Source organism: Haplochromis burtoni, unplaced genomic scaffold, assembly GCF_018398535.1.
Source record: "Haplochromis burtoni strain Fernald_Lab_line unplaced genomic scaffold, NCSU_Asbu1 Contig_91, whole genome shotgun sequence".
Lineage (NCBI taxonomy): Eukaryota > Metazoa > Chordata > Actinopteri > Cichliformes > Cichlidae > Haplochromis > Haplochromis burtoni.
In genome coordinates this window covers 1143797-1156586 of record NW_024582452.1, presented here as the reverse complement: position 1 = coordinate 1156586, position 12790 = coordinate 1143797, and the positions used below count along the sequence as shown (strand labels likewise).

General features: G+C 39.1%; 1 protein-coding gene across 2 annotated transcripts in view; it reads right to left on the bottom strand.

Annotated features, from left to right (window-relative positions):
- Window positions 1-6540, bottom strand: part of col2a1a (collagen, type II, alpha 1a) — a 23118-nt gene extending 16578 nt beyond the window's left edge. Inside the window, exons 1-11 of one of the 2 annotated variants that reach the window (XM_005926194.2) lie at window positions 6221-6540; window positions 4296-4502; window positions 3125-3141; window positions 2983-3015; window positions 2298-2330; window positions 2118-2171; window positions 1762-1854; window positions 1294-1371; window positions 676-720; window positions 516-569; window positions 159-212 (exon numbers count right to left, since the gene is read on the bottom strand). In XM_005926194.2, coding sequence (XP_005926256.1) covers window positions 159-212; window positions 516-569; window positions 676-720; window positions 1294-1371; window positions 1762-1854; window positions 2118-2171; window positions 2298-2330; window positions 2983-3015; window positions 3125-3141; window positions 4296-4502; window positions 6221-6314 — 762 coding nt within the window. In that variant the 5' untranslated portion in view covers window positions 6315-6540. The remainder of the gene's footprint in view (window positions 1-158; window positions 213-515; window positions 570-675; window positions 721-1293; window positions 1372-1761; window positions 1855-2117; window positions 2172-2297; window positions 2331-2982; window positions 3016-3124; window positions 3142-4295; window positions 4503-6220) is intronic. The other variant, XM_005926197.2, reaches the window with a different exon arrangement.
- Window positions 6541-12790: the final 6250 nt, after the last annotated feature.

Here is a 12790-nt window from a genome sequence, read left to right as displayed (position 1 = left end):
TCTATCTATCTATCTATCTATCTATCTATCTATCTATCTATCTATCTATCTATCTATCTATCTATCTATCTATCTATCTATCTATCTATCTATAGATATATATATGTAAATCTGCATGTATTTTAAGAGTTTTGAATTTTGCTATGAATATGACTTACATCACTTCCTGGTTTTCCAGAAGGTCCAGGTGGTCCACGAGGTCCCATAGGTCCCTGTATCAACGCAAGGCAAGAGCATTAATACTGACAATCAACATATAAAGACAAAAATTCATATGTTATGTAAAATATATCTCTGCCTTAAATTGCCATTAAGGCCATCAATTTGGTATTAAATTTTGAGCAAATAATAGAGATCTTTTTTTTTTTTTACAATGAACAATCATGACATTTGTAATCAGTATTTTTTTTGACAGTGTATGTGTTGTTGGCAAACCCCAAGATTTACACCTCATATGCAGCTCAGCTCGTTTGTAAGGCATACAGATCCATTGTGGGATTGATACTGATACTTACAGCGGGACCGGGCTCTCCAGCCTCTCCGGGGGACCCTTGGAAACCTTGTGGCCCCTATTGTAACAGATGATAATGCAAAGCATTAGAAATGTGTTCAAATAAGCTATTTGATTATAAAACCCAATCATATAATGATTTGGGCTGTGATCAGAGTACTTACAGGAGCTCCGCTAGGCCCAGGAGGACCCCGAGGACCCATAGGACCCTACAAAAGAAACAACAAATACAGAGAACATCAGTCTGGCATCATTTATTTTAACAAGTAGTGGAACAAATTTACCAAATGAATACAGGTGTCCTGAGTAAATAAAGGTTTCACCAGTTACACATTAACCATTCAGAACTAGTAAGAGTAAAGTCAAATTTAAACCTTGTCCCAGCTAAGAAAAATATTTGAGGTTAAAGACTGGTATCCAGTTCAAAACCTTTCATAGAAAGATTTCATTATTTTATGTGATGTGTCCACTGAGGCAAATTCATTCCCACATACTATTTTTATAATCTATTTCTATTTGTGTGCAGATTCAGCATTCAGTTCAGATAGCAGGATTTTAAAAGGTTATAGTAAGGCTCTCTGTTGGGATGAAATTATTGAGACACAAGGTGGCAGCACTGCAGCAATCTGAGTGAGGTATTGGTTATTTTTCAGTAATTATTTTCAGCAGTGATTTGCAGACCAGATGAATATTTGCAACAAACATTTTTCTCGTTTTTTCTCACGATGAAACTGTAAACATACAGTACAGTCACCCTGTTAGATGCACCCAGCGATACATACCATTGGTCCCTGCATCACACCCATTTGAGCTCCTCCAGCCTTCTCATCAAAACCCTGAGCCATCTGAGCAGCAAAGTTCTGTAAACACACAAAATAGACCAAGAGTCAGTTTATCTGCCTAAGCAAAGTGAGCCACAAATAGTAATGTGAATGGTACATCTGTGCCATGAATGGGGGTTTACACCTGTTACCGTCACTCTATTTTTCACTCATCTTGCTTCAAAAACAGGTGTCAGTGTGCCCACCTGTTTGTTTGTCTGTTCACCTCTTTGTGACTTTTACCTCTTTTTTCCTCTTTCTACTTTCATGCATTATAAATTGTGTGGCCTGATTTGCGCTCTTGTAACAAGTTAAGTGCAGCCAAATAGAAGCTTCATAAAAGATTTACACATTAACAATAAAGTGTTGCAAAAAAGCAGCTATTGCTCAAATTTTGCATATGCCATATTTTACAGTCCTTATTCTCACCCCTCCGAGTCCTGGAGGTCCAGGTGGGCCAGGTGGGCCGGGGTTTCCGGGGGTGCCAGGCTCACCATCTCTTCCTCGAGGTCCAGGATTTCCCTACACAAATGAGAGTAGGGAAGGAAAAGGAGTTACCAAAATAAGCAATAAAGCAGATTTTACAAAAACCGTCATCTGTGTGACTTCATCCACCTGCTGCATCCAAATAAATAAAGATTTTACATGAGTAGTAATAAGATAAGTGCAAACTCTACAGGCCATTCTCCTAGTTCTGATAATGCTGCTTCACCCAGTATCTAAGGACCCAGTGCTGAAAGATTGGTAAAAGGGATTTTGTTTGCACACATTTTGTTGTTTCTTACCTTATCACCTTTAGCGCCAGCTTCTCCTCGTAGTCCCTGCTCACCTGGGGGGCCCTACAAAAACAAACATAAAAGCCTCAGTAGCATTCACAAAACTGCTGAAAGTCCTATTCAGAAGAAAGGTCACGTTGTTGTGAAGCATATAAATATGGAGAACATAGCCAAATCTTTGATATTTACCATAGGGCCTGGTGGTCCTCTTGGTCCTACAACCTACAGAGAGACAAAAATGTTTTTGAGGCTGTTTTCATAACTGACTCTACATTGGTGTCGAAACCGGTGATTTTGTACTAGTTTGAACTTCCTAAAATTAGAAAACATTCCAGCTTCGTAGGAGGTGAACATTAAAAGGATTTGATTTGACAGGACAAGTTTTTGTATGACCACCACCTCCTTTAACCTCTAATTTGGCTGGCTTTTTTCTTCTGACATGTGCACTTGGAGGAAAGTTGCTGAGAAGATCTAAGAGGATTTGATTGGGTTCATTATGTCCCAGGAATGCAGGATTTTTCCTCATTTAATAGAAAGTCAGAAACATTCACAGTTTCTCAGAGTTTCTCACTCATGAGAAACATAAGAAACTTTGCCACATTTGTTAAGGGAAAACACATTGAAAGTACAAGCAAAAGTGGGTTATAAAAGATAGAACCAGTGATAAAAACGTGATTTTCTTTTAGGCTGAACATAATGAACATAGATGGACAGTTGATCAGATATTTAAATCCTGTAATTCCATTCAAATAAAAGTGAACAAAAGATGCCCAAAATGTTTGTTTGGTCAGGTAGAATTATCTAAGAGGAACTGTAACAACAATTATTTAAAGCTTTATTTAGCACTTTTATATCCGTGAGCGTCCATACTTACATCTGCAATGTCTCCTGGTTCTCCTTTCTGGCCCTGAATGATAAAAGAATCAAACTGTATGAGTCGGCTGACAGTTCACTGCACCACAACTACAAAGGAAATATAATTTCTGTGCATAAGTTGCTGGAGATCACTGACTCACCTTAGCACCAATTGTTTCTGATGATGCAGAAGGAGGAACAAGAGGAAAGAAAGAGCTTTATTAAAAGTTATACCTTGAAGTGAGATTTCAAACACATGACTGATTTAAAAGCTACTCTGTGATTCTTAGAAAGGAGACCTGTAAGGAAATCCAAAGATGCTGAAGTGATCAAATAACATTTACCAAACCCAAAGGCATAAAACCCATCCAGATTATATTACTGATGCAAGAGATGAAGCAGAAACAAGCTCAGACTAAGAAATGAAGGTTTAGACTCAATCATGCAAAATGTAAATAATAGAAAAAAAAGTGAGCTTATTTAATAAAGAAGGGCAACTGCTGTTAGTGTGTTTGTTTTAAGATGTATATCTTACATTGTATTGTCAAATTTTGTATTTTTTTTTAATAGCAAATTTGTAACCAATCTGGAAAGGACCTTAGACATTAGAGCCCAAGAGGCCCATTATATTCCCAAACGTTTTAGCAAAAGAAGAAGCAATTCTACAAAATCATAAATATTCTGTCTTTCAACGTCTTGATCACAATATGAATTTAACAGCAGATTTTTGAAGACAGTGCTGGAGTACAGCAGCTGCTCACAAAAACTTGAAACTTTGAGGAAACACATATTTACAGTCATTTTGACATGAAAGGTTGGAAAGACCTTCAAGAGACTATTGAAATTTGTAGAAAGCCTCAAAATGGGTCAAATGAATCATTGAGTTCTTGCACAATATGAGGACTTCATCTCAGCTTTGTGTTAAATTGAGCAGAAGTGTCTCTGCTGGTTTATGTGTGGATCAGAAAGCACATGACAGGATTCAAATCCCACATGAAAAGACTTTCACTGGGACTGCAAAAAATCCTGATCATGTTGCTTATCTAGTTTCTATAAAACCATCTAAAAAAAAGTCACTCTGGAACAGGGAACATTGGCTGGCAACTGATTTCTTTTTCTTTTTAGAAATGTCAAAATTTATAAAAAATAGAAATTATAAAACTAGAAATTGTAGCTGCTCTTGGCCACAAATCAGTAACCACTCTAGTTCTGATCAGGGAGACTATTTGGATCCAGTGGCAGTTCCCCATTCAAAAGTGTTAGCCAGGAAAGAGATGAGTGCAAGCTAAAAGAGTAATTTATTTATGGGTATGTGAATAAATAAATTACAACCAAAGGGGGCACTGGTATCAGCAGGGCAGATGGGACAGCACTCTCCAGATGGGATGATAGGGTTGGCACACTCTTTGATCTCCTCGCAGATTATCTCATCACACAGAACTGCTCCGCTGTCACACACACAGATACGACACGGCTCTGGCTTCCACACATCCTTATCATTATACAGCTGGCCATCCTGGATGCAACCCCCTGACTCCTCTGTGGTGGCCAGCAGGGGTCAGGTGGCAAAGCAGAAATAGGAGCAATAAGAGGGTTCAAGAGAGAATTAGACAGGGGGAGGTAACAGCATTTGAACAATGTTGTGAGTTGGCATAATAGATGTTTAAAAAAAAAATTGGTTTAAGACAAGGATAAGAGGATGTTAGGGATCGAGGGGCAAGGCAAGGAAGTGGGAGGAGTAACAGCAGAAGAGGAGGGATTATTGAGTATAGGCGTAGATGGAAGAAGCAAAAAAAAAGTTATTTGGTTGCAAACAAAAACTCTGAACACTGTAACACTGGGTGGTTGACCATTAAAAAAAATGTCAAAACTGGATAAAAAAAAAAAAAAAAGTGCTTTAGTAATTTAAAAAAAGGTGGAGTGAGAAGACTTGGTCCTTTGTTACAGATGAACAAGTGCTGATTTGACCCCAAAACACACTGTTGTAAATCAGTAGCTGTGGAGCACAACAGTAATTCATGAGTTTTAAATTTAACACACAATGTATGTAAAGAAATGCCTCTAAGTTATCATAATAGCAGCGTAAAGTGCAATGTAAACACAAGCCACAGTTAGCCGTTATGTTTGAAGCCCTGATTGAGGCATTTCACAACACTGGCTGAGCATATTTAACCTGCAGGCCTGCTCTGCTGCTCGAATGAATGACCCTCTCTTATAGGGACAGCATGCCCAATTGACACGCTGCTGCTTTAAGTAAACAGAGGGTCCTTCTACATTTCTCCATCTGGATCCCATAGTTATGTTAAGCGCCAGGGCAAACACGCTGGGGAATTAAGAATGGGTGATTTGTTTCGATCATGCAGCTTATACAGCTTAGAACTGGGCCTACTAACTCCTGCTATCTGTGTTTTAGGTCTATTTGTCAAAGTGATACTTATATATATGAATATATATAGCATATATATGTAACATAAATGTTTAAGTCAGGATTAATTAGTCTGGCTACTTGCTAATGAAACCTCCTGAACTAAATTGTAAAAAATGAAACTTTGGAATTAAAGAAAAAGCTATTAAAAACAAGATGTGGAAATAAAAGCAGTTACAGTGAAATTTGTCTTGCTATAAATACCCCTATATGTCCATCATCTGTTGACTCCTTGCTGTGCACACTGTCCTGCTACCCTTTGAGCCTGCTAGTCTGAGGTCAGGCACTGTCTGGCACTGTCACTTAACATCGTGGAAAAAAACCTTAGACTGCTCCGGCCAAAATCTGTGGGGAAGGTTTATTTCTACAAGTCCTTAAGAAAAAGTAAACTTAGTTTTTTATTTGCTAAGTGTTGTTACCAAAGTGTTTCTGCTCAATACTAGCAAAAAAATAGCTGCTAGATGCTATATTATTAGCTTTTCTTTTTCTTCATTTTTTTGCTAAAAACTTTCACTACAAAGTAATCAAACAGAGTATGAAAGGCTGAGTTGTAGGACCCAGGTGAGGACAAACAGGCACTTGTTCACCTGGTCCTCCATCCCACACAGATGCACCTTGTCAACCTTACCTATCTACTGAAAAAAAATCTATTAACTTCCTTGGGGAGACATAGAAACAGAAACATGTATCCACAGTTCTTTTTGTGAAAACAGACAACTTTCATTGGATTTTCTAGATCTACAAAGATAGAAACAGAAAAGACTGGTGATGGAATCAGAATTACAATTCAATTATAAATAAGGAAGTGCAAAAGAAAAATACTGCAACTTACGGTCATCCTCTTCCTGACATCTGACCACGGATAGTAAAACAACTTGGGATGCTACAAGTAGCAGAACAGTCCTTGAGTCCACAAAGCTGAACATGTCTAAAAATTAGACATGCAAGAGCTTGGGTGAGAAATAAAGGGATGGAGGAGACCAGGCTTTCAGTCAGTGGTATGTTAAGTGTGTTCCCGGAGACTTATGGCACCATGCAGTCAAACCCTCCAAAATCTAAGTGGAATCCACCGCGGGGCCCCAGCTGGCACTCTGCACCCACTGTGTCAGTGCAGGCACCGCGGTTTTATGTCACTGTGCCTTGTATGGATCTTCGTATATTCCAAAATACCAGTCCTTCCCCCAGACCCCTGTCAGGCTGTAACCTGAACCTCATCTCCCTCCCCTCAATCCAGCACCGACGACTCTCCCAGGGACTTTTTTTTTTAACTCAAGCCCTCCTTCTTCCCTTGCCCTGCTTGGTCTGGCCTGGCCTGGCTAGGAGATGCACCTACACTTTCACATTACAAAGGAGGCTGCATGAAGCAGAGCACAGGTCAGTCACATGCCACTGTGTCAGGGCATTATGAAATGCCTGTTTTAGAGTGACTCATATTTCTTATGTCATATGTCTTGTGAACAAACTTAAAGAAAGTATCAATTAATATCAGGATATACACCAAAAATGTTTTAATAGGAACATATATGATGATGTTGGTCACATGGGAAATGACTACACACAAACTATAGCATTTTCTTCAGACGATTCTTCAACTGAATTAAACAGATCAAAAGGGGGGAGGGGGGTCTCATTTTGATGGTTAAGGGGGTTGCAAACATCCTGGTACATATCAACAATACAGCAATCCCTTCTTCAAAAAATTGATTTTTATTCACACAAAAAAACATATTTTTTAATGCACAGGCTCTGCATGTGCATTAGTGACTGATTGATGCCCTGTGGTTGTTTTTATTTGGATCATAAGATTTTTGGAGAGGAGGTAAATAGAGAGTTGATTCTGTCAGCACGTAAGGTGCAATCAAAAAGTTCTGGGAATAATCCCATAAAGTCATGAAGCGTTCCACATTGAATTTTCTCTGGTCATATTGTTGTGATTTAGTGAGCACTTTGACAGTAACGTTTCACCAAACTGCTGTATTTATTTGAAAAATATATACAATACAACATATACAATATTAGAAATGCATCTAACCTTTGCAAAAGAGAGCAGAATACATATTTTTGTTTTCTGAGTAATGAACCGCTACTTACAGTTAAACTCTCAGTTTATGGCAACTCAATAGTGGGTCAGCAGGGTTGTTTGGGTCAGTTTAGCCTTTTGGATTATGGATTAAACTGCAGACTTTAGACAACCTTTAAGTGTTGAGCTGACCAATCAGCAGCTATGTCACGTTCTCATTACAGTCAGACATTCTGAGAGGCTTCTCTCTTCGGACAAAGACAAGTAACAAGTGGCTATCCAGTTAAATGGATAATTCTTCTGGCCTTTGAGTTAAGGCAAAAGGTTCTGCAATCAAGAGTTAGCTGATCTTGAGGCAACAGTTCATGCAAAAATCCAATATATATCAGATTTACAGCATCTCCTGTGAAGCTGAAATAAAATAGAGATGAAAGATCTGCATGATCTTTACTATATCTCTCTGGTGGATAGACCCAGATTAGTGAGCTTGAAAAGGAGTGTGTCATGAGCAAAGGACCAGTAATTCCAGGGTCATGACCTTCTAGAGAGCCCCACTTCATTCCACACAGAGAAAAGAAAGATCTGAAACTGACTTCTTACCTGGACCTGTGTGAGCAGTGAGCAATTTCGTATATTGGAATTGCACTCGAGGAAGAAAACTGATGCAGCAGAAGTATTCACAGAAGCATTCATTGTACTATAAAGTTTGATTTTCATAGTACAGCTGATACCTAGGAAAACAGATGCTTGTTTAAAATGATTTTTAAAATGTAGTCGTCAAGTTTAACAGGACAGGACAAACCAGCAATAAAGCTAATGAGTCCAACAACAAAAACATTTCAGGAATTTAACGGTCCAGCTGAACCACTAATCACCAGTCTTTAACACAAGAAGGAGTACACAGTGCCACTCTATCCACTGTGGTGTCAAGTCAATGTTGCTGTGTCACACAGAGAAAGATGTGGTGGAGCTTCATTGGTTACTTAGAAAATAACTCTGAGTCTTTTATATTACATCTTCTAAATAACCCTCAAATCATAATCATAGACAACAAACTCCAGTGATAAAACTATAAATATCAAGTGTTTATGCAATGCCAGGAGAAGCAACACTGGTGGTTTAGAGAAATTACTGCCACCATTTACAGCATCCAACAAGTGCTGAGTATGTATAACCTCCAAACACGAACGCAGAAGAGAGCTGTGTAGCAATCATTTGACATTCATCAGTGTTGCATTGATATAGCTCTCTTTAAACTCATGTTACAGGAATAGCGCTGATTTCCAGCACAATTTCAGTTACAGATCTGTTTCAAAGTACAGCAGGAATACTGAGCCCAGTTCAGCCCTACACATGCCTTTTCTCTGGTGCTCTGACTGTATATAGCCTCCTGCAGTCTCCCAGCCCACACAATAGGCCTCTGTGTGCACGGCCCGCGGAATGCTGCGAGATGGCAGGGCAGTGGGATAGCTACATGGTGAGGATGGGGGTTGGAGGGTGAGGAAGGGTGTGGGTGCTCGGAGGATGAAAACTGGGAGGGGTTGGTTTTGGGGTAGGGGAAAGGGAAGGGGAAGAGATGGTAAGGAAGGCGGAAGGTGGTGGTGATGGGGGGCTGATCTTTCAGTACTGTACGGGTGCACTGAGGCTCCTGGGGTCTAGAGGGTGTCTAGGTTTCGGCACAGTGACCGTAAGAGAGGGGGTGGATGTAGCCCTGTGTACAGGCAAAGTGGTGATAATTAGCACCCACCTGGGGCAGAAGAGAGTATGAACAGGCCCTATTCACAACATATCTTGTCCCTCATTTAGTTGTGAAGAACACATAAGATAGTAGTGGCTGCAAGAAACTCCACTTTAATGTTTCTGCCATTGTTGAGACTAAAGGATGCCAAATTTCAATGAGGAGGAAAAACATATGCAGCAAAAATTCAGTTGTCCTACAGGGCTATAACGCTCATTACATACCCGATTCTGTCTCGTTGGGGTGGAATGTGTAGCTTTACCGGTGCCACAGAAAGGGTCATGTTTCTACTAACAAAGATTTGCTGTGCACTGGCCACTTTGGGTCAATTAAGATCCAACCTGTCAGCCTCAGCCTTGACTCAATTTTTAATACTTCAAGTTCTTCTTTGTAGCTGACCAGTTGTGTGCTTATGCACCAACTCTTGAATACTGAGATGTTCACATGCCCAGTGTGCATTATAATTTACCAGTGCACTTCATAAAGACCTTAATGTATAGCATTTAGGCTTACATGTGAGTTAAAGTTACCACAATAATCTTTATCTTGTTTTTACTTCATCTGAGACTTGCAGACAGGGTTTTAGTCTGTGCACACTGAACCAGCGTTTCAACCTTTGTCATGAGTTAGTAGAGAGAATAAGAAATTCAATCAGAAATTTTAGAGAGGAATGAGGAATTTCTGCGATTCATGAAATCTGTAAAAATGTCTATAGAAACTGCAATACGTCCCCACAAATCACTGGAGTCTAACATCTAGGCCAGTGGTATCAAACCTGCAGTTTTTTTACCCGTCGTTAATAGTTCCCTTTGATATTGACAAAAAACTAGATGACTGAAAATTGCGGTCTTAATTTTGTTGAACCTCATTAGTGGTGGTTAGCATAGAAGGACAGACCTACATGGCTCATATCAAGTCCCTCCAGCTGTGTACTCCTAATCTAAATAAATGAATAAAGTCATTAAGAATTGAACATGAACAAACTTGGCTGTTTTTACCGCTGGCTTACTGATATGCCAGATTGGCTGCTGGACTTTGGTTGAACTCAAACTTTCCTATCTCTTGTTTACTTTTTACTATATTCAAAGCTAGTAAGCTACTAATAATTTTATTTCATATCAGTATAGACATCCATTAAAGTGATTCATTTGTACATTGAACTAGTGACAAATGAACATAAGGACATATGAACTTCTGTATGTTGCTATAGTAATTCTATTCAATTTAATTTATATAGGGCCACTTCACAACAACAGGACAAAGGTAGACTGTGGAAAAGAGCCAGGGTTTAATAATAACAGTGAGTGAAAATATGTAAGGGAAGAAGAAACGGTCAATACATCAGGGAGGGTACAGTGTCATAATAAGCTTTGTCAAAAAGTATGCTTATTATTATTAAAGGTTAGAGCTCAAGGTGAACAGTTATAGTTACAGATTTAAAAGACAGGCTCTGATTTGCTCAAGTCTGATTGAATAATGCTGTAATCAAACATCATACCCATACTGGACTTTTAGTAATCTCTTCTTAATGTGATGCGGCCAATAAGCTAACAGGAGGCTGAATTAAATAAAATCCTCACTTTGCATTACTATTCCAACAGCGTAGCTTGATAAGGACACAAACCCCAGAGAAACACAAAAAAGGAATTTCAAATGAAAAGGATAGTCAGTTTTGATTATAGCCACCAGATAAATCTGATCAAGCCTCAGTTAAACATAAGCTGGTAGTTTTTGTACAGACCAAAGACTGCGATTGATTTTGGTCACCACAGAGAGAAAGAATATTACAATGAAAGAAAAAAAAAACTGTTTCAACTTAGATATCTTTTTAATGAGTATTAAAAAACTGATTATCTCTCATTTTTAAATATAGTGAAACCATATTAAAATATGCAACATTAAGGAACAACTGCTCACTACAACATCCCGGGGTGTTACTGCTGCCACTTTGGGGGCAATATTATGACAGACAGACGAGCAACAGATATGACAAGACATCCTATGATACTGGATTGGATGGTTAGGATAAGTCTCCAGGAAATGAATGTATTATAATTCAGTTTTATGCCCTCTATGTGTGTGTGTGTGTTTGTGTGTGTGTCGCTATGTGGGTAAGACTCAATTTAGAGAAGAGATGGAATTCCTTACACCCTGGGTGGCACAGGGATAATGGCCCTTATCCTTTCATTTGAGAGATGCATTAAACGATGCATTAAATCTCTACAAGGTTTCAATAGTTTCTAATGAGGAGCTTTATTTCACAATGTGCTATACCTATTTAATACCTCTTCCTAATATCATATTATTGCCATGCAGGCGGTGTAGGAGGCTTTGAGTTTAACAGGAACTGGAAATGGATTAAATTAAGGCGTTTTACGTCCTTTGTTTCTGGGGTAATATCCGAACAAGAGTGGTGTGTGGTAGCATGAGTAAAATGTGTTTCAGGGCTTGGACGGTTTTGAGTGATTCAGGAAAATAAGCATGCCCCAATCCAGTGAAAATGGCAGTGTAATTGGTAATGTGGTGTGGACAGGCTGATAATGAGGATAAGTAATGTTTCCCAGGGCTTTAAATTAGCCTTGAACTAATAGATATCTCCTACCCTGTTAATTACCACACTTTTTTGTATGAACATTTCACCTTTTTTCCTCCCTAAGGTACTTAAAAACGTCTGTCCAAAGTAGCCTCTATTGCAAGGCTTTAGCCAGACCTCCAGATTACTAAGATGGAATCAAAGCTCCAGAGCCGGTATGTTTCTTTTCCTGTGTGAGGTGGAGGGGGAAAGAGGTTAAGTTTGTGCAGGCTTGGTGAGTGCAGTGAGGGGGGTTTTCTCACACAACACGGAGGATGAAGGGACAAAGGTGGCATTCATTGGCCCAGGAATGGAAAACATTTTCTGCTGAAAACAGAGAAGCTACAACCGGCAGAGGTAGCACAGAGGGACCATGGGTTAGCATATACTTCTTTAGAGAACTGATATGGCTGGAAATGCGAAGGAGAAGGCCATTCCTAGCAAGGCCTTGTTTATTTGGTAATAAAGATAATATCTTGTCCCTTTAGTCTACAATTAAAGTGTTACTGCACAGTTTGAAAGCGTGAGAAAGACTGTATTTCAATCATTTGATTGCCTTAATAATAAATAGATAAATATGAATAGATAAAAATAGAAAATATACATATTTTCATGTGATGTCTGCAATTCGGAAGAATCCTCCACTACGATGAGAAATAGTTTTACTAAGGAGTAAAAGTTTTGGTGATACTCTTCAGTGAACATCTCACATAGCAGCTGAGATCAAAGACAGGAAGCCAAGTCCAAAACTCAAAAAATAAGAAGGGATCTTTTTAAAGTGTCTTTGAAGCACCAGGAAACATGCTGAGAAACCCTCTGGAGAGGAAAGATCTCACTGTGATGTGTACTCAGTAAAACTACAGAGTTAGAGAGGGGAAACTGACGTGAGTAGAAGGTCCTGGAGTGAGTACGCCACCTAGCGGACAGGACCGTAAGATTTCAGTCCATGAGCGTGGGAAACTCACCAGGTGGTGTCACTATGTCACAACACTAGAAAATACCGTAGCGACAACCTGACTGCAACCTTACAGGAAGTATGTAGGAGACAAACACAACACAGTTGGTCATTTAC